Raw genomic sequence first — 21,263 nt, 5'->3', positions numbered from 1 at the left:
ATCCCACTGAATTGGTGTGCAGTGAAAAATTAATGATAGTGTGAAAATCAGGGTTCAATGCTACAAAGTGACGTGCATTTGTTGAATTTACAGTGAAACTCCACAGTCGTCCACTGCATTGTACTTTTTAGCTTATTCTCAGTACAATTTTACCAATTTAGAATTTGTTTTTCTTCGATCGAGGCTGTTAATCACCACTTTGCCTAAGAGCTGTAAGTCACGAAGTTGCCAACTTGCAGGTGCTGAAATCTGAGGGCAACCACTCAGTTGGAGTAGAGGTGGGAGAAAAAGAAGCTTTAATTATTCAATTTCTCCCACTGCTGCTTAACCAGCTGAGTTCCTGCAGCAGATTGTATTTGCCATTTGGGCAGGTGAGCAATTTTTTTTGGTTCCATTCTGCAACAAGCATTCAAGGAGTCCAGTGATGGTGCATCAACTTGTTAAAGATATTTACAGGCCTGAGGAACCTGACCTCACCTCCTGTTGCAGGATCCATGAGCTAATTCATATCAATAATGCTTATGTTTGTGAAGGAGAGAAAATGAAATGAAAGAGGGAGGATCCAGGGAAAAAAATAAGTGGGGAAGGGGATGTTGGGGATAACTCTGATAACAAGCATAGACTCAATAGGTTAAATGACCTTTTCTTACTTGTGTCATAAGAAAATGTGATCTTAGCAAAACCTGGTTTATTTGGGATTTTTGTGCCTCAATCATGTGTGTCCCAGAAAAATGGTATTTCCATGTGTCCTGGTCACCTGCAGCTCACGCAGGAAAATACCAATGGACTTGAGTTGTTTCTGCATCTTCTGTTGCTTCTGCTCTGTGGAGATTGTGGTCAGCCAAAGTGGAAAGAGCAATATTTTCTTATCCTTTTTGGAAAGGGTGGTGTGTTGTTCATGTGTCACCTGAGAGCCAGATCAATGTCCTGAACCACCACAACATCCATCACAATCATTTGTATGCCTGGCATGTGAATACTTCAATAATACTGGAAAATTGGGATCAAAACCACAGGGTAAGATTACATTTGAGTGCATTGGTGCAATTTAGCATTTTTAAATTGCTTCTTTCCTTATTTATAGCTGATTACCACAGCAATGGCTATACTGTGACAAATGGTTGGAAGATCCACAACACTGCCAAAAACAAATGGTTTGTTTTAATGGCCAAAACTGCTGACGAGAAACAGAAGTGGCTTGATGCAATTCTGAAGGAACGGGAACAGAGGGAGAGTGAGTAATTTGTAAAGATTATTATATTTTTATGAAAGTAGAATCATAAATCATCTCTGACTAAAAGGCATTTTTGAATTATTGAATACTTTCTTTCCTATTTTGTCACAATTCCATTTGAATATTGTGGTCGAACCAACTTTAAAAATTGGATTTTAAAGCCATTATCTTTCAGTGCTTTTAAAGATTTGTGTCACGAGGTTGTGTGCACGATAGGCCAATGTCATGAAGTAAGGCCCTCGGAATGTATTTTTGGTCCTGAATATATTTTCTAGACTTCTTTTGAAACTCGGAGGTTCATACTTATTGTTTAGCAATAGAATGTGTGTAAACCTTGTCCAACTGTTTGCAAATATTACTTTTGTGTTTTCCTTCTTTCACCCCTAATTAACTAAGATCAAGTTGCTGGATGCAGATACAAATTTTAAGTTTTGATTAAAAAATGAAATTGGCTTACAAATAGATGTCTTTGAATGGTCCAAATATTTGGGCCAATATAATCTCTGAGCATATTGGTCTTCAAATGTAATAAGGATAAAATATTATTTTTGCTTGATAAAAACAGAACAACTCCGATTATCCAAAATGGTTGGGACTGCACCTTTGTTGGATAAACAGTTTTTTTTTGAAGAACTGGTCTTTTTTTAAACAAACAACAGAGTAGCAACAGCAAATCACATCACGGCATTTAAACAACAAAAAATAACAAGGGAAGGCTTTTTAAGCATTAAAGTAACATTTAATTCTCATCAAAACAGTGCTGGCCACCACCGATCACAGGGACCAACTATCTACTGCCGCTGATCCCTGGGGAGACTTTCCAGGTTGATCGAACACTCACTGGTGAGTTGGCGAGCTTCTGTCTCCTGAGTTCTGACTCCGAATCCTCCCCTAAGCCTACACCGGAGTCCGGTGTGGTAGTGGGCCGAGGGGAGGGTTCGGAGTTGGGAACTCCAATGTGCAGAGAAGGGAGGGAAGGCCACTGAGCCAGAGGTCCTGCTCCTGCCCCGGAGGCTGCTTTCCTTGGTGGCGCTGGGATTATTCTGACCGCTTGCAGCTGGGAGACAGCTGCGCTCAGTTTGGGAGAGAGAGTTGGAGAGAAAGGTCAATAGAGAGGAAGTTAAAGAAATGAAAAGAGAGAGGGGAGGGAGTTATCTGAAATGAAGATAATCATTCAAATTTCATGTCGAGGGAATTTTTTTAAATCTGAAGTCAGTTCGGCCACAAAAAAGCATTCGTATAAATCAGGATTTCTAATTTGTTTCGGATATTATTTATCTGAAATTTAAAACTATTTTCAGATAAGTGAGGATTTTGGGTAATCGGAGTTGTACTGCATTGGTTTCATGATTACATTGACACAAAAGAATTAATTTTGCTTGGTCTGTATCCAATACATTTGGGAGATGTTTGACTTGTGGTAAGGCTGGTGTGACAAATTCCATCTATGAAGAAATAACAATTGATCAACATTTCTGTTCACGGTGCAAGAACTAGAAATGCCTGTCCTGAATGGACTCCTTATTTTGAGACTTTAACTTCTCATTTGAAGCTAACAAGCCAGAGATAACATCGTCTTCATCAACCCTGTCAAGCTCCAAAAGAATTGAGTATGTTTGGAACAGAAAAAACCTCTCACATATCGAAGTTCATAAAACCATAAACTCAGTCGTAATTTCTTTTTAAATGACAAACATACCATCCCTGATTTTGGTCTTGTGATCTTTTTCTGTGCTCCCTCTATAACAATTGTATATTCACATTGGTAGAATTGAAGCTGGATGCCTTTCCTCTTGTACACAATCTATTAGAATACAGGCCACATGCCGTTTGCCTTCATAATTACTTGTTGAACCTACATATTAATAAGTGTTCTTGCACTGGGACACCAGGTCCTTCTGAATACAAGTTCTCATCCTTTTTAGCTTTCTGTGCCAAAATGGATAACCTTGCATTTTTTTCACATTGAATTCCATAGGCAACATCTAATGCTTTTTACTCTGTCAATCACCCTCCGAAGTGCCTCTGCCATCTTGCACTGCCACCTGAATTTGTATCATCAACAAATTTATCAGTATTATGCCTGATCCCCCTCATCCAAATGGCCTTCTCTTCAGGACTTGAGAGCACAGAGTTGTGGGAAAGCTTTGTATTTTCAACAATTTCTTTTTCTATTATTCTAATGTAATCAACAATTCTCAGGGAGAGGTTAGATTTGGTTTTAGGTTTTTTTGTTTTCTTTTTCTTTTTATTCCTTTTAGATTAACTTGTCAAATATCGGTTTAATTATGGTTGTCATAGATCATATTAAATTACACAGAATTTACTGTTTGTTTAGATCAAGGGATTGTCTAATGTAGTTCTATTTTCTATCTCAAATTCTTTAAGAAATAGTGTTAAATCAACAATATGGACAGGTTGTCGATTTACATTTATATTTGTGATGTGTACATGATATGACTTGTTATTTGTGTAATTAGAAGACTTTGTACGTCAGATTTATATGTTAAACTCAATAAAATATTTTTAAAAAAAATTATCAATTAATGAATGGATTTGCGCGATACATTTCAGGCCCAAGGAACAACCAAAATAATGATTGCAAATTGGCGAAGTACATTATTCCAGTGACTGTAATGAAGATGGTGATGAGATAAAGTGAACAGAAAATCTGTCTTCATACTGTTTTACAGAAGAAAACTGACAAACCAAAAATAGCTTTTTTGCCACTGAAGAGAATTTCCATTGATGAAGCACCTCATTCTAGAAAAATTGAAGTTTTATTCACTCTGGTTGTCTGTCTGGGAAACAGCAGCTCCAGATGTAACAATTTACATGTTACTTCAGGAAACTTTGATCACGACCATTTGCTTTAACGTTGTAATTTTTTAAGCATGCTGGATGCTTTTGAGAAAGGTTCATGAATTCCCTGGAGCTAATGAAGGTAAATGGGCAGCAGGTGTTTAAAAACAATTGGAAACACATGCATGGAGAAGTGAATGTCTCACTCCATATGCGCCACCAACCCTACACAACACCCCTTACCCTCCCCCCCCCCCACTCTCCCAAACCACCACCAGCACAAACTGCAAACTTTAAGCTTTTGGGAATTCAGAAGACATGCAAATTTTCAGAATTATAAATAGTGACATTCTTTAAAAGATTCTAGGTGAATCTTTGATATTGACCTGTCAACTTAAGTCATAGATAGGAAATATTATCCATCAAAATAAGATGAATTGTTTGTGATGTATGACTCTAGAGATTATTCTGTACTGGGAAAGTAGTATTCTCAGAAAAGTTCATCTTAAATAGAAAGTGGTTCAAATGTAACATTCCTGTGCTTGAGGTGTATTGTCAATAGGTGCCTGAAGTTTAGGCCTTGCAGAGCTTTCTGTCTGAATAATTGATAATTTTTCAAAGTGAAATTCTGTTTTCTTCATGGGTTTGTACTTATTTGCACCAGTGACTGTTGAAATGTAGCAAATCATTTGGAGTTGTGAATGTATCACTGGACTGTTTAGCTGATTGATGCATGTTGAAATGAGATTAAGCACTGCAATGTAATGTATGTATTCAGAAATTGTTACAGATTTCTGAATTGCTCTTTTTTCCAATGTATCGCAGATCTCGAGTTGCTTTATATGATGCTGAGAAATAGTAGAGGTGTAAACAAGACGAAGGAAAGCCGTAGTGAATTTTGTAAATTTTTAGGAGGAATGTAGGAAGGTGAAGATCAAACGTTGAGGTATAAAGCAGAAGGTATTTTCTCCACATTTTGTAGGACTAAGGACAAAATCAGAAGGTTGGTACGAAGAGCTTCTGGTGAAAGCTTCACAAAACTTGCACAGATGTTGTGGGTGAATAGGAAACTAGACTGAACACTCAGTTAAGGAGCATGATGGCATAAGAAGGACCATCGATTTTTTTTTTTAAAAAAGCACCCATTAGTTTTCAATCTGAGGCCAATGAAATGGTTTGTTTCAAATGATGTTCAGCACAACTTCTTAAAATCGAACACAAGCCTAATATCGGTTGTGGTGGCATTATGCAGCAATAATTGGGAGTGAGGGAATAGGACTGATCTGTTGACACCATTTATTAGCCTTTGTGGCAAAATAACTTCCTGCTGTGTAACAACCAGTATGGTTGCAAGGGGTGCAGTGTGTCAGAAGTAAACATTAGTCTTGATACTGTCGTTGCAAAGCTCTTTGAAGCTTTGCTTCGTCAAATAGAATACAGAGTTGCCCGAGGAAATGATAGGAAAGTAAACCTAATGCAAGTCATTGGAATCCAATATGAAGGGGATAATAACAAGCCATGGAAAATCAGAAAACCAGGAAGTTGTGCGAAAATATTTTTGGGGAAGGAAAATCCTGTTTGACAAATGTACTGGAGTTCTTCTGAACATGTAACAAATAGCATGGATAAAAGGGAATAAGAACATGTGTGTTTGAATTTCTGGAGAGCAATAAAAAGTTTACTGCGCAATTGAAATTGCACAGGGATGGAACAATATGTGGGCTTGGATAGAGGAATGGTGAATGAACAGAAAATAAGGACATGTGGGTCAGATTAGTAAAGCTGAGTTGAATGCTGGAGACTGAACCAATTATAATTTCCAAGGATTACTTTGACGTAGAGACTACATGTAGTGTCGCAAAATTTGCTATTGGTGGGTAAAAATAGTTATGATAAGTTGTCAGATGGAATATGGATATCTCTGGAAGGAAGAATGTAAAAGTAGATTGTGCAGGTGTAGTGAAACTCGAACACCTTGTGGAATAAAGAGTTCTGTGCTCCTCATCCTTGAAACTCAAAGTAAGAGTTCAGACTAATTAGGAAGACCCATGAAATTGTTAACTTTTATTCTAAAGCAAAGATGCACCTGGAATATCAGAGAAGGGATACGTGGTTTATTCCTGGGGTGAAGAGGATTATGTATGATGAAAAGTTGAGTATGTTTGGTCATAGTCATGCAGTATGGAAACATTGAGTCCACCTGACCATAAATAATAATGGAATTAAGGCTGTTTACATTCATCTACATTCCACACACTAGGGACAATTTATGGAGACTGATTTACCCACCAGCTCACACACTTTGACAATTTAAAAGGAAAGCCACACAGAATAGTTTGTGGGAAGATTGCGACCAATATGGCTGTCAAATGTGGAAGTCTATTATGTGACTTTTTAAAAGGAGAATTAGAAGGTATTTAATTTCGATATTGGCTGTAGTTCATGGATATCTTCAATATCTCACTCTAGCAGGGTGTGGTCCCTCCTGTTTCAAGCAGGCATCAATCATACCTGTGCCCAAGAAGAGTGTAGTAACCTGCCTTCATGACTTTCGACCAGTAGCACTTTACATCAACAGTGAAGTGTTTTCAAAGGCTGGTGATGAAGTGTCTCAGCTTCTTTCTGAGTGGTGACATGAATACATTCCAGTTCGCCTATTGTAATATCAGGTCTCTGGCGGATGCCATCACACTGGCTCAACACAAAACCCTAGAACATCTGGACAGCAAGGATACAAACATCAGGATGTTCTTTATCGTCAACAGTTCAGCATTTCATGGCATCATCCTGTCAAAACTGATCAGTAAACTCCAAGACCTGAGAGTTAACACCCCACTGCGTTATTGGATCATGGATTTCCTCACCTCTAGATCACAATCAATGAAGATTGTTAAGAACTTCTCCACTATCTCCCTCAGTTCCGAAGCACCACAGGGCTGTGTTCTTAACCCCCGCTTTACTCATTTTACACCTACGACTGTGTGGGTCGGTTCAACAATAACACCATCTACAAATTTGCCACCGATACCAACGGTAGTGGGTTGTATAAAGGAAGGGGATGAGTCAGCGAACAGGATGGAGATTGAAAACTTGGCTGAATGGTGCAACAACAACCTTGCACTCAATGTCACCAAAACTAAGGAGCTGATTGTTGACTTCAGGAAAGTTACGCCAGAGGTGGACAATCCAGTGATCATTGAGGGATCAGAGGTGGAGAGGGTGAGCAAATTTAAGTTCTTGGGAGTCACTATCTCAGAGGATCTTCCTGGACCAAAACACCAATGGCATCATGAAGAAACCACATCAGCACCTCCTCAGGTGTTTGGTATGGCATCAGAAACCCTGGCAAATTTCCACAGAGGTCTAGTGGGAAGTGTGCTAACTGGCTGCATCACTGTCTGATATGGAAACACCATATGGAAACTCCTGAGCGCAAAGCCCTCCAAAAGATAGTTGGCACAGCCCAGGACATCATAGGCAAAACCCTCCCCACTAATGAGTACATCTACAGGAACGCTGCCATTGGAGAGCAGCAGCAATCATCAAAGACCCACACCAAAAACGTGCTCTGTTCTTGCACGCCATCAAGAAAGAGGTCTAGGCGCCACAAGACTCGCACCACCAGGTTCAGGAGTAGCTGCTACCCCTCCACCATCAGACTCCTCAACGACAAACTCAGTCAGAGACTCATTTAATTGTGCACTTTGATTTTCTTTTTGTGTTCTCTGTATTGCACAATCAGTTTGTTGACATTCGTTATCTGTTTGAACTTTCAGGGGACTTCAACTTGATCAGAAAAAGTGTTGCATAAGTGATCAGCATATTTACATTCTGGTCAAATTATTCTCAATTTTCAATTCATAGGTAGAGTTTGGACCAATTTTTTCAGTTACAAGCTTAATTGGACCTAATTTGATTTGCTTTGTGATGAGGGAGACTGTCAAGAACAACAGAATTTGGAAATGTAACTTGTTTTGCATAATAGTACTTATTGATCTAAACTTAATAAATAGTCTTGCATCAAGTAGTTAAGTATTAAGCAGAGGCTGTGGGGGAGTTTAAGGAGCACGTCATGGAATAAAATGAATGCATACTCCTCGGCAAGTCTCCTCATAGTTGAAAGCTGTCAGTGGCTTAAATATGACTGGTAACCTTTTTCAATTTAGGAACTGTTAAATAAATTTGATCTCTTAATGAGGTTGAGATCCTGTGTTTGGTGTACAAAATTGGAGAATGAAGTCCTAAAACAGCTGGGAGTTGGGGGGGGGGGGGGGTGGGGGTGAATTCTTTGGAAGTGGGGAAGAAATGATCCAACAACAGGCATAATTTCTCAACTTGGATTTCCAGGTCTGAAATTGGGTATGGAGCGTGATGCATACGTCATGATCTCAGAGAAAGGAGAGAAACTCTATCACATGATGATGAATAAGAAAGCAAATCTAATTAAGGACAGACGGAGAAAATTGTCTACAGTTCCCAAGTGCTTTTTTGGCAAGTAAGGCTCATCAATTTTGACATCCTATTCATGTAACTTGAAAGGTTAAACACTGGATTTCCAGTAGATCTCAATTTTGTTTGCCAAATTAATTACACCATTATAGGTCATTATTGTAGAGATGTATGGCCTTGAGTAATATTGATTATACATTATTAATGTTTGGTTTTAAATGAGTGCTGAATAGAATTTTCCAATATATTAAAAATCGTAGTGAACACAAATATAACATTTGTATTAAATGTTGTCATATTCACACCTTGCATGCTTTTGCAATTGTATTAATCACAACTCATTCAATTAGATCTAATGAAATTTCTAAAATGAGAAATTATTGGCATCATAAATTCAATTTTCATTTGAATGCAAGTATTCTGCTGCATGCTGCAGTTTGTTTTCAGTAACGGCTCTGAAAAGTACATGTTGCACAGATAGCTTCCTGCCAACAGTTTTGAATTCAATGTATGAAAGATCCCTTGTGTTTTGTCACTGAAGATAGCAAGCTCTAGTTGAAAATACACTTGGAACTGCACCAACGGTGATCTAATTATTTTGCAGGAACTTTTAAATTAGGTGATTTCTGTGTGTATTTTCCTGTCTGAAATTGTTAAAATCCTTCGTGCAATTAATTCTCTCAGAGAAAATGTGAAAAGACTTTGCAAAAAGTTATGCTGCTAATATAAACGAATCAAATTAAGTGGTTAGTACTCTTACATCGTAATTAATTTATGGCCTTTTAATAAGGGGCATCCACACAGGTGAATACTTCTCCTTCCAGAAGTAACACAGGTGTAGTAAACAATACAGCCATGCAGAGATGATCATGTTTTGATGTTTGCCTCAGCTTTATATCCTGGGTTTCATTTCAACAGTGACAAGATCTTCTTTGTGAAGTGCTGGTGTTGAAGACCAACTCTCATTTTAAGCTTAAATGTCTTCACCTCGTCTGTATTAATTGCAACAGAACTGAAAGGATATTTCATGAAGCATTATACATGACAGCTTGAATTGTTTGTACATCAAGTTTAGGTCTGCTTAGAATTCTTGTTGGTTACTCGTTGGCTTGAGTGAATGAAAATCTGAAATTTCTGGCTTTTGAAAAGGCTGCAGTCTGGCTACAGGCCAAATTCAATTTCGAAGAAGCCGGATTTGAGAATTAGGTACTTGTTGGATCTTGTGAGTTGTGCCAAGGTAACTCTTTTGGATTTATGTACTTTAGATAGACATCTAGAATCAGGAAATGAGCAAGCAGCTTAAAACAAAAATCTCACTTTATACTGACAGCAACCCGCTGTGGGATATTTTGAGCATATTTTCTTTGAAGAGTTGCGTGTTACAATCTGACTTCATTCTACAATCTGGACTTCATCCTATAATTGATAGAAATAACTTCAAATTAGTTTATAAGCTTTTGTTATGATAATACTGTGAGGTTTCTGAAAGTTTTTTTCTGCGCTAGATTACATCAGATCAAGATTCAGGCTGAAGTTTTGGATTTTTTAATAAACAATGCAAATTGGACTTTTTCTCATTCAAATGCAGGAGACAATGATTTGTTTTGTGGTTAATACCAACTGAAATATGTTTAATTTTCTGTTTCCAGTGAGTTTGTTTCCTGGCTGATGGAAATCGGGGAGATCAGTAAAGCTGAGGAAGGAGTGAATCTGGGTCAAGCTTTGCTTGAGAATGGCATTATTCATCATGGTGAGTATATTCATGCAATCTGAAGACGGGCACTGGAAAGGAAAGCTGCACTTTCTTCTTTCTTGCTCTGAACCAGGAAATCAGCCATCTTGAATGAATTAATGCATTTTCTGGCAATTGGTGTGAAGAGAAATTTACCCAAGGTGAAGCTTATTAACATCTGGTTTCAGATTCACTTAATTATGAAACACATTTTGTTTGAAATCATGTTCTTGATAATATGTCAAAACCGCTCATTATATTGTCACATGATCATTTTCACGAAGGTGCAATGTCTTATGGAATATATATCTTGTGCTCTTTTTTAATAGTTGAATTGCAGGACCAACCAGAATACTATTTATCTCAGTGCAGTATGACTTGCATATTGTGTATATAATTTATTGACCAGAAACATAGCAAGATCTGGAGCATTATGGCGATTTGCTGTCCTGTTGTAGAATTAATTTGATTTTTTGCCCGTACACTTTTTTTTCTCTGCCCTACCTGTCTTTATTTTACAGTGATTTCGAAATATCACCTAATAGACAATAATCGCAGAGTTGAGAGTGATTTTAGATTGGCGCATCGAATATTTTTAGGAGTTTCTGAGCAGCAGAATGCATTTGGATATTTCACAAGCAGTATTGTGAAGAATGAAAAACAAAACTTGCTTCATCAAGCAATGCTGAGGATTTCCCAAACAGAGCCCCAATTTGTCATGGTATCCATAAAATATCTTGTTTGCTAATCCAGATGATAACCATTGAAGAGATGTTTTCTACTTTAAATGTTGAAATAATACTGATCAAGATTTGGTGGAGACCCATGTTGGAAACAGGAATTGCAGATTCCAATTTGAAATGATTGCAAGATGAGTTGAAAGAGAATTTCAAGATAAGAGTTTGAAACAACACTTTTCACAAAATCAGGATGTCCAACAGGGCTCTATCACTAATGAAATACTTGTGTAACGTAGTCACTGTTGTGGTGTTGAAAAATGAATTGTAAGCTTGGGCTGAGAAAACTTGTCAACAGCAAGGTGGTCCATTGTCATGACCAGACAGACTTGTTCAGAAATATTGTCTGAGGGACATCAACAATGACAGCTCTGCTCTCTGCCAAGGGATCTTCTGCATCTACCTGGGAGATATTTTTGAAATGATCTGTTTGTGCTAAGACAGCTTCAAAATTACACTGGTATAAAGGACTTTTGTGCTGGTCTTTTTGAACCATGACTTTCTAATTCCTTTTGATTAGATGGGCTTGGGAAGGGTATTTTGGAAACAGAGGGCAAATTTGAAATATGAACAATTAATTAAAAAAAAAATTAGACATGGAGCACGGTAACAGGCCATTTGGCCCATGAGTCCATGCTGTCCAATTTACACCCCATTAACCTACAGCCCAGTTATGATTTGAATGATGGGAGGAAACTGGAGCTCCTGCAGACATGGAGAAAACCTACAAACTCCTTAGAGACAGCGTGGGATTCGTACCCAAATTCGGTCCCAATCACTGGCACAGTTAAGGTGTTGCTTAAGTGTTGGAGAAGGAGTTCAGCATATAAAATTCTCAGTCTCAAACTATTTGCTGTTCAGCTCATATATTCTTTAGTACCATATTTATCTTGATTTTTTTTTGACAAGGCAACAGGAGAAAAGAGGTCCATCTCATGCAAGATAAAAATACTTTAGATTTTGAGGATGGTTTACTGATTTTTATTTCATGACACAATTTAACAATTGCTTTCACCGTGCTAACTGATAGGGTTATTTACCATTTTAGGATTGGCTCAAATCGACTAGAATTTATTAAAATTACGCATGTTACAGAAAAGGTATTTTGCTGTCACATAATGTTTGGCAATATTTGGGTTTCTGCTGAATATGTTTGATCAGTTTTTTAAGTTAACAGCAATGATTTGTCCCCAATATGACAGATCTGATTACCCATGAAAAGAGCTTAGTTACAGTGGGAGGTTTTCTTTGAATGATAATGTCTTCTATATGCTACAGTCTGCTGTAGAAAACATATGTGAATTGTGCAGGCCCATTCAGATTACACCCATCAAAAATTGAACTTGCTAGGTTACTCCCACTTGCAGCTCTTGGGATATGGTGGTCATATCTCATCAGCTGCTATTTGAAACACCATGTCTGTCTCTTCTGTCATAATTCAGTAGTGATTTCCACCTTCACCCCCCCAACCCACTTTCAAATACCCTCTAATCTTTCTACTGAGTTGATCCCTTTGCCAAAGAAAATTATTGTTTGTTGTCTACCTTCTTTACATCTCTTGTAATTTGAAACCCTTAATTTTAATCTTTGTTCCATAAATAAGCCAAGTTATTGTAATGAATCTTTCCATCACTGTAATTTTGAGGCCAGACAATGTTCTTGTGAAATTCTTCTCCCGACTATAATATCATTATATCTTTATTATGGTGTGATGAACAGTATAATTCTCTAGCTGTGGTTGATTTGGGGCAAAACAGTTCTACCCTGATCATACTGAACTTACGATATATGACATAGGAGCAGAAATAGGCAATTCAGCCCACTGAGTCTGCCTGCTATTCAATCATGAGCTGATCTATTTTCCCACACAACCCCACTGCCTGCCTTTCCCCCATAACCTTTGATGGCCTGGCTAATCAAGAATCTATCAATTTCTTCTGAAATAGCACCCAATAACTTGGGCTCCATATCTGCCTAAAGTAACAAATTCCACAGATTCATCACCCTCCAATCCTGAAGTTGTGCCCCACATGTCTTTTTCTCTCCTGCCATGCGAAACAACCTTTCTACACTCTTTTCAACACACAAAATATTTCAGAGATCCCCCTCCTCCTAAATTACACCGGATATTGGCCAAGAGCAGTCATACATTCCCAGAATCATCATAATGAACTTCGTCTGAACCCTCTAATGTCTGCACACTCTGAGTTAAATGAAGATCCCAAAATGGCTTAGAGTAGTCCAAATGAAGTCTCACCAGTGCCTTTGTTAAGACTCAATATCACATCCTAACTCTTGTGTTCTATTCCCTTTTAAATGAATGCGAGCATAGCATTTGCCACCTTCACCAATTAGAAAATAATCTGCCTGTTTAATTCTTCCACCAAAGTGCACAACCATATACTTTGTGACATTGTATTTCATTTGCTACTTCTCCTAATCTTTCAAGTCCTTTTGCAGCCTCCCCATTTCCCTCAACACTACCTGCTCCTTCACCTTCCTTTGTATCATCTGCAAACTTGGCCACAAATTCCCGAATCCAATTCATTAATACACAAGGTAATAAGAAGCAGTCCCAACACCAATCCCTGTGGAACACCACAAGCAACTGGCAGCCAACCATTGTATTCCATCTCTGCTTTCTGCCAATGCTTGAACCGCTTGTATATTTCTTGTGATACCATAAGTAGCCTCGTGTGATATCTTGTAAAAGGCATTCTGAAAATCGAAATACACAACGTCCATTGCATCTCCTTTATCCAGTCTGTGTGTCACTTCTTCAACGAATTCCAATGAGTTTGTCAAGCAAAATTTTCCCTGAAGGAAATCCTGCTGGCTTTGTCCTTGTCATATGCTTCCAAGTACTGCATAAGCTCATCGTTAACAATGAACTCCAACATCCTCCTAACTCCTGATGTCAGGCTAACCGGTCTATAATTTCCTTTCTGCTGCCTCCCTCCCTTCTTGAGTAGTGTGGTGACATTTGTGATTCTGCAGTCCTCCGGGACCATCTATCGATTCCTGAAAGACCATTGCCAGTGCCTCCACAAGCTCTTTAGCTACTTCTTTCAGAACTAGTGGGTGCAATCTATCTGGTCTGGGAGACTTATCCACAATTTGACTATTCCATTTTCAAAGCACCTTCTCCCTTGAAATAGTATCTGCACTCACTTTCTTTCTCTGATACCGTTGGACATTTGGCACACTGCTAATGTCTTCCACGGTGAAGACTCATGCAGTCAGGGTATCATAAATTATGGGGAAGTTATGGTCTTATTCAGGGTATCAAAGGTTATGGGGAGTGGGGCTGAGTGAGAGAATAGATCAGCTTATGACAGAATGGTGGAGCTTACTGATTGGCTGAATGGCCTATTTCTGCTCCTATATCTTATGGACTAAAACATTTACTTCATTTACTGAAAAGCACTGGTGGGAAGAAACCAAATCTAATTGACCCTTAAGGATCTGCAGCCTTGCTCTCCCAGATCTCTTCATCTTTTTTCTTCCCATGGTTGCCACCATATTTTAACATTTCCAAATGCAGGATCTTGCACTTTAAATATAATCTGGCATTTTTCTGCCAATTGAACAAATCTATTAATACTCACATGTCGTCTAAGACGTGAAAAATCCACGTTCAGTTCTTGCACCATTGACATTATGGGTACCACATTTCAGAATAGCTGTTCAAATGTATCTGGTATTGCACAAGACCACGTACTGTTCCCTGTGAAGCCCATTCTTCCAAATGTTAACAGTCAAATTAAATTTTAATCTCCAGTGGGCATTGCTGCCCATCTTTGTCATATTTCCATCATGGCACAGGGCCAAATTCCCATATCACCATATTGCCTTAATTTCCAGGATTTTGTGCTGAATCTATGCCCTATGCAGCCAAATTTAATGATTTATCTTTCTAAATCTACTCTCTGAGTTTTACTCTTTTTCTACATTAGTTTAAACCTTCATTCTACAGAAACTGCAAGCTACATTACCAAAAAAGAATTGCATGTGGGTTATTGTTTACCTTTGTGACGGAAGGACTACTGAACTTGAAGTTAAAATCCTACAACTGGTGAAATTGGTGATTATTGGTCCACATGGGATTACCTTTGATCAGGTATTGGCTTCCAGGTTAAATTAGAGCTGACTTCAATGGAGAGAAGAGATCCTTCAAAGATCTGCTAGTTGTATCTTTTACCTGGCTACTTTCCAAATGTTCTGAATTATTACACACTTGTCTCCTGATATTGGGTTCCTTCAGCAGTGGAATGAAAGGACAAGAACTCCAAGTTCATGTTACAAAATAGTAATGAATTATTAATGGCTTTGCTGGGATAAAAAGTCATGGATTGGCAGCAATAGTAGAATCCATTGAAATGTAATGAAATTAGACTTCATTTCTAGGAGAAAATAACAGAATTATGTTAACTGCAAAATAAACATAGCTGCCAAAGTGAACATTTGCATTTAGATCTGAATTTATCTTTTGAATGAGTTTGTGCTTGGAAAGGCTGCTTAGGACAGGATGTTGTGCTGCCTGCATTTGGATGATACTTATCTGAGAATTTAGATAAATTCTATTAGATAAATAGAGAATTTCTTTGTGGTCTAGACAACTTGTGGGTGTGACAAAACTTTGTGGGGTGAAACGCAAGTTGTAAGTTACTTCATACCAACCCTCTGTCTGCTTTTTAACTGCCATATTTAAGTGGTTAGTGCAGTTTTCTGTCAGTGGAAACAGACCATATGTAAATAGGAAACTTGATTCCAAGGGTGTTGGATGTTTTCTGGAAGAGATGGTCATTGTCAGCCACCAATGTTACTGGGCATTTAACAATGAATGACCAAATGTGGACCAGGTGTCGCTACCCACCATGAGTGTTCTCATTTGTGACCATGGGAACATAAGATGCAAAGAGCAGGAGTAGAACACTCAGCCCCTCATGCTCACTCCTTCATTCAATGAGGTAATGGTTCATCTTTTACCTTGAGAGCAATATTTAGTTTACATCAAAAATTCTTTTGATTTGTGTCTTGAATATACTAGGCACCTAAATCTTCACTGCTGCTTGGGGAAAAGAAATTCTGCAGATTTATTGGACTCTGAGTGAAGGAGTTCCTCCGTCTCTGTTGTGAATAGATTCATTGAATGGTTACAACTCAAAAGACTTGTCTTCGTGGCTCACTGTCAGAGGAACTTTGATCTCAGGTTCCAGATATCACAAGCCAGGTCTGAATGTCATCTCTGTTGAGCCCATTAAAATTCTGTCTGCTTCATTGAGATCTCCACTTGATTTTTTTGAGCAGATGGATCCTGCGTATGTAATCTCTCCTTGCACAATGAGCAGCCTTTTTATCAGCAGAAATTATTTTGGTGAACCATCACTGCGCAAATATCTCAGACTTTCAGTAGGTGGATCAGACCCAACACATTCTAGATGTGATCTCAGAAGGCACTGATAATTGAAAATATGTTTCTGAATTTGAATACTCTTTGAAATTAAGACTAAGGCACCATTTGACAACTTAATTACTTGCTATACTACAATGTTGAGTTGGAGTGATTTGTGTACAAGGACATTGTGGTATTTGAAACACTAATCCATTTCAATCTCTTAATATAAAAACAACTTGTAGTTTGTCGAATTGTCAGGATTTCAGACTGGTTCTTGAGACCTTTTAATTTAGACATACAACACAATCATAGCCCAATTCCCCCTACACCCCCGGCATGAAGGGTACAGTCAAAGGAGATAGAGGTGTTCCTTTAGGCAGAAGGTTCAAGAAATAGGGACAGGAATTATGGCAATTGAGAAAGAAGGCAAAATTGGGAGAATAAAGATATGATTTAAGATGGAATAAAAGTAAATGGGTGGCTAATCAGTGAAGATTGGTGGATCCTGGGGCTGTTTCTCTGCTCTCTCTCTCTCAATGACTTTTGACAAACATTCCTGCATAATTTTGAAAATTCAATCGCAATGCCCATTGACTAGTCCATCCTTTGCACAGCCTGAGCCATCGTTTGATTTTATTTTTGTTTTCAGGAAACTTGGATACATTCCATCTGATCCCCTCATCTCAATCACTGATCGAGATTGTGAACCACCAAGTCTTCACAATGATCTCAATGGCATTCCACTGATCACAGCCTCCAAAATTGAAAATGACCCATTTAGTCCTGTTGTGTTCTGATTTCAGTTCAGTCCACATTCAGAATTGTACTTTAAAGCTATGTGGCAATAATTGTATTGAATAATGTCTTGTGTTCCATTTCAAAAAATGTTTTCAGTAAGCTTAAATAAAACAAATCAACTGGATTGCAATTGGTATTTTGTCAAGGGCCAAAGTTTCTGCTGAGTCCATACTTCAAGATACTTCAAAATATCACTGGCTCCCCACTCAGCTCTGGTTCACCTCAAATGCAGCTGCACTTCATTGACTGCAGCTCAGCCTTCAGGACCGTAATTCCCTCAGTGCTGGTTAACAAGCTCCAAACTCTGGGCCTCTGCAACAGGACTCCTCTTCAGAAGACCACAGCCAATAAGATTTGGAAACAACATCTCCTCCTCACTGACGATCAACACAGACACACCTCAAGGATGCAAGCTCAGCCCACTGCTCTACTCACTTTTCACCCATGACTGTGTGGCCAGGCACAATTCCAATGCTATCTATAAATTTACCAATGGCACCACAGTTGTCGACAGAATCACAAACGGAAATGAGGGAGAAGGATCAGTTCATTGAATGGTGTCACAATAACAACCTTGCACTCAGCGTTAGATAAAACAAAGAATTGGTTGTGAACTTCAGGAGAAATTGGGAGAACATGAACCAGTCCTCATTGAGGAATTAGCAGAGAGTCAAGATGTTCAAATTCCTGCATGTCAACATCTCCGAGGATCTGTCCTGGAGCCTCCATGTCGATGCCATCATGAGGAAGGGTCACAAGCATCTATACTTTGTGAGGAGATTTGGGTTATCACCAAAGACTCTCAAACTTCTACAAGTGTACCGTAGAGAGCATTCAATCTGGGTGCATCATGGTCTGATGTGGAAGTGCTCAGGACAAGGAAAAAACTCCAGAAGGTTGTTACTTCAACCTGCGACATCACAGGCCCCAGAGTTCACTCCATTGAGGACATCTACAAGAGATGGTGCCTTAAGAAAACAGCCTCTATCCTCAAAGACCCCCACCACCCAGTCCATGCCCTCTTTTATTAGTAGCCTAAAGACGAATACTCAGCAGCACAAGGTCAGCTTCTGCCCCGCTGCAATCATATTCTTGAATGATCAAAGAAACTAGACACTGATGTTTTGGGCCTGAGCCTTTCTTCAAGAGAAAAGCAAATAACAAGGAGGCAATCAGAATAAAGAATGTAGACTGGAATGTGGTGGTGGGGGGTCCAGACCAGCAGCCGAAGAGTGCTAATTGGATCTGATAAGAGGAGAGGCGAGAATGGATTTTGGCTCTTGAAGTGAGACAGAAAAAAGGGAGGGAAGAGAGCTGGGGAAAAGGAGACAGGGATGAAGATGCGGGGATGGTGTTTAACAGAAACTGGAGAAGTCTATGTTAATACCATCCGGCTGGAGGATGGTATTGCTCCCATATGCTTGGTTGTCAATCTATGTCTGCATTACTTTTACCCGCCATAATGGAATTCACCATAAGAATTGCTCAGCACCCTTAACAGTAAGAGATTGCCTGCAGGCGCCCAGACTCCAGTTCAAACCATTGGCAACCTGAGGCCCAGGTCCAAACTTCCAATATGGAAGCGTTCAGTGCCAAGACCTTGCAGGAGCCCTTCTGGCCCTCAGCACCCTCTCTAATTCTGGTTCCAATACTTGGTTCCCATGAGCCAGTCCACTTCAGACTGGTTTGAGTATTTCGACTACAAGTCTCTCGCTAGTCTTCCCTGTAGGATTATCTCCCTGGCTTCTTCTCAACAGGGCCTGTTGAATCAAAATCTTCCTGTTTCTGGTAGTCCCCAGGAGTCTGAATTGGGGTTAGGCTTATGGTATGCTATCCACCATAGGTGCCGCCATCTTGTGAATCACATTGTGATTACAGGATGTTTAAAACAAAAGCCTCAGCTCCTCTAATGGGTGATTTTAAAGCCTGAACAGAGCTATCAGCGACACAGCTGGGCAGATTAATGTTGTGGTGCAGCACTGTGCTCCCATTCCCCACTCTCCTGGAATCAGTTAACAGCAGTTCTGGCAGGAGCACCATTTTTTTCCCCATGTACAGATTTTTCTCTTCAGTTACTCATGGGAAGTGTGTAAAACATTGCTATCCCTCTTGGAATTGAGAGGTTTTCCTGAGGGTACAAGAGACTGCACTTGCTGGAATGGAGAGCAAAAACAAATTGTAAGCAGAACTCTGGGTTGAGCATCATCTGTGGTTGGGTGTGTGGGGATGAAAGGAAATGCCAGTCTTTCAGGTTGAGGCCATGCACCGAGAGAAGAGGGAAGATAGCATGGTCAGCATAGCAGTTCACGCAACGCCTTTACAGCACCCACACTGTCTGTAAGGGGCTTGTACGTTCTTCCCGTGTTGGTTTTCTACGGGGGCTCCAGTTTCCTTTCACCATTCAAAACGTACCAGGGGTGTAGATTAATTGAGTGCATGAACCTATGGGCCGAAATGGCCTGTTACCGTGACTTATATCTACATCTCTTTGGCTTCGCGGACGAAGATTTATGGAGGGGGTAAATGTCCACGTCAGCTGCAGGCTCGTTGGTGGCTGACAAGTCCGATGCGGGACAGGCAGACACGGTTGCAGCGGTTGCAGGGGAAAATTGGTTGGTTGGGATTGGGTGTTGGGTTTTTCCTCCTTTGCCTTTTGTCAGTGAGGTGGGCTCTGCAGTCTTCTTCAAAGGAGGTTGCTGCCCGCCAAACTGTGAGGCGCCAAGATGCACGGTTGGAGGCGATATCAGCGATATCTACATCTAAAAACTTGAAAATTACAGGCAATGTTACCAAGAGGTGAGACTGGGCCAGTAGGTGAAAAGTGGACTGAGAGGGGCAAGTAAAGGGCAGATGTGAGGTGGGGGGGAGGTGGAGTTGAGAGATGAGCAACTGGTAGGTGGAAGCAGACAAGGGGGAAAGTAAAGCAAATAGAGCCTGGTGAGGGGAGGGTGAAAGTGAGGACGGAGATTGGATGGTGGTAAGTGGGACACAAAGGCTACATGTGCTGTTGTCAAATATGTCATTGGGACCTATTGAGGGAGAGAGGAAGAGCAGAGTGTGAAAGCAGAAGTATGAGAAATAGGAAATGAAAGGGGGCTTCAGGAACCACAGAGGAAGAGAAGCCACATTTCATGATAAAGGAGGACATTTTTCACATGGTGCAATGGAGGGTTTCATCTTGGAGAGCCTGTGCAGTTGAGGGAGGAAGAAAGGATGGTATCCTTTCAAGAGATGAGCCGGGAAGCAGTGCAGTCGGTGAGTTCATGGTTGACGTTAGTGAATAGTTTGTTTCCTGAGACGGGTAGGGAGAGATCGTAGAAAGGAAGGCGGGTGTAAGGAAATGGTCCAAGTTAATTGGAGACTGAGAGGGAAGATGGTCATGAAGGTGGTAAAATCCATGTTTTACATGGATGGAGGAGGCAGCATTAACATGGTGCAGAAATAATTGGAGAATAGTACAAGAGAAGATTTGGAACAAGGTCTGTGCCACATCAATAATGATAAAGCAGGTAGCTAGGGCTCATTCTACAATTCTAATTTATTGGAAGTGAGTGGAGGAACAGAAGTTGTACAGGGTGGAAAACAAGTTCTGCAAGACAGGTGAGAGTGTATGTTGAGGATATCCCCAAATTCCAATTGGATTTATCTGTATTAACCTTCGATTAATGGACCACCATAAATGGAAATACTGATTTTTGATTGTCCTTCTCAGCATTTGTCTTCTGTTTTCCAGAATGAAAAATCTTAGCCTGAGTCAGTTCTTGTTTTGAACTTCTCTTTTTTTAAAATCCTTTTTGTACCACCTCCAGTTTATCTATATTTTGCACCTTGCATGTTGACCATAACTTTACAATGTTCCAAATGTGGTTTAACCAAGCTTCCATGAAAGTTTAACAAACTTCTGCTTTTAATTCTGTTCCTCCAGAAATTAAACTCTGCTTGGTTTGTTCTTCCTAAAAGCCTCAGTAACATCTACCAACACATCTCTTTGCTTCATTAATTTATTTGTACGACAATTGCCGAAGTAGTATAAAGCTTCATTATTGTTCTTCTTGAAATCCAAATTGAAAACTTCCTGAAATTTGCTGTCAAAATTATTGCAGACTTCCAAAT

At 39.5% G+C, this 21,263-nt stretch overlaps 1 protein-coding gene across 11 annotated transcripts in view; it reads left to right on the top strand.

The window, feature by feature from the left end:
* prex1 (phosphatidylinositol-3,4,5-trisphosphate-dependent Rac exchange factor 1) overlaps positions 1–21,263 on the top strand; it is a 240,372-nt gene that overhangs the window by 114,404 nt on the left and 104,705 nt on the right. For all 11 annotated transcript variants that reach the window (XM_069883777.1, XM_069883774.1, XM_069883780.1 and 8 more), the window contains 3 exons: positions 1,085–1,234; positions 8,384–8,531; positions 10,135–10,235. In XM_069883777.1, coding sequence (XP_069739878.1) covers positions 1,085–1,234; positions 8,384–8,531; positions 10,135–10,235 — 399 coding nt within the window. The remainder of the gene's footprint in view (positions 1–1,084; positions 1,235–8,383; positions 8,532–10,134; positions 10,236–21,263) is intronic.

This window comes from Narcine bancroftii, chromosome 6 (genome assembly GCF_036971445.1).
Source record: "Narcine bancroftii isolate sNarBan1 chromosome 6, sNarBan1.hap1, whole genome shotgun sequence".
Taxonomy (NCBI): Eukaryota; Metazoa; Chordata; class Chondrichthyes; order Torpediniformes; family Narcinidae; genus Narcine; species Narcine bancroftii.
The sequence above is the reverse complement of the archived record's forward strand: the minus strand, read 5'-3'. Positions and strand labels throughout refer to the sequence as shown.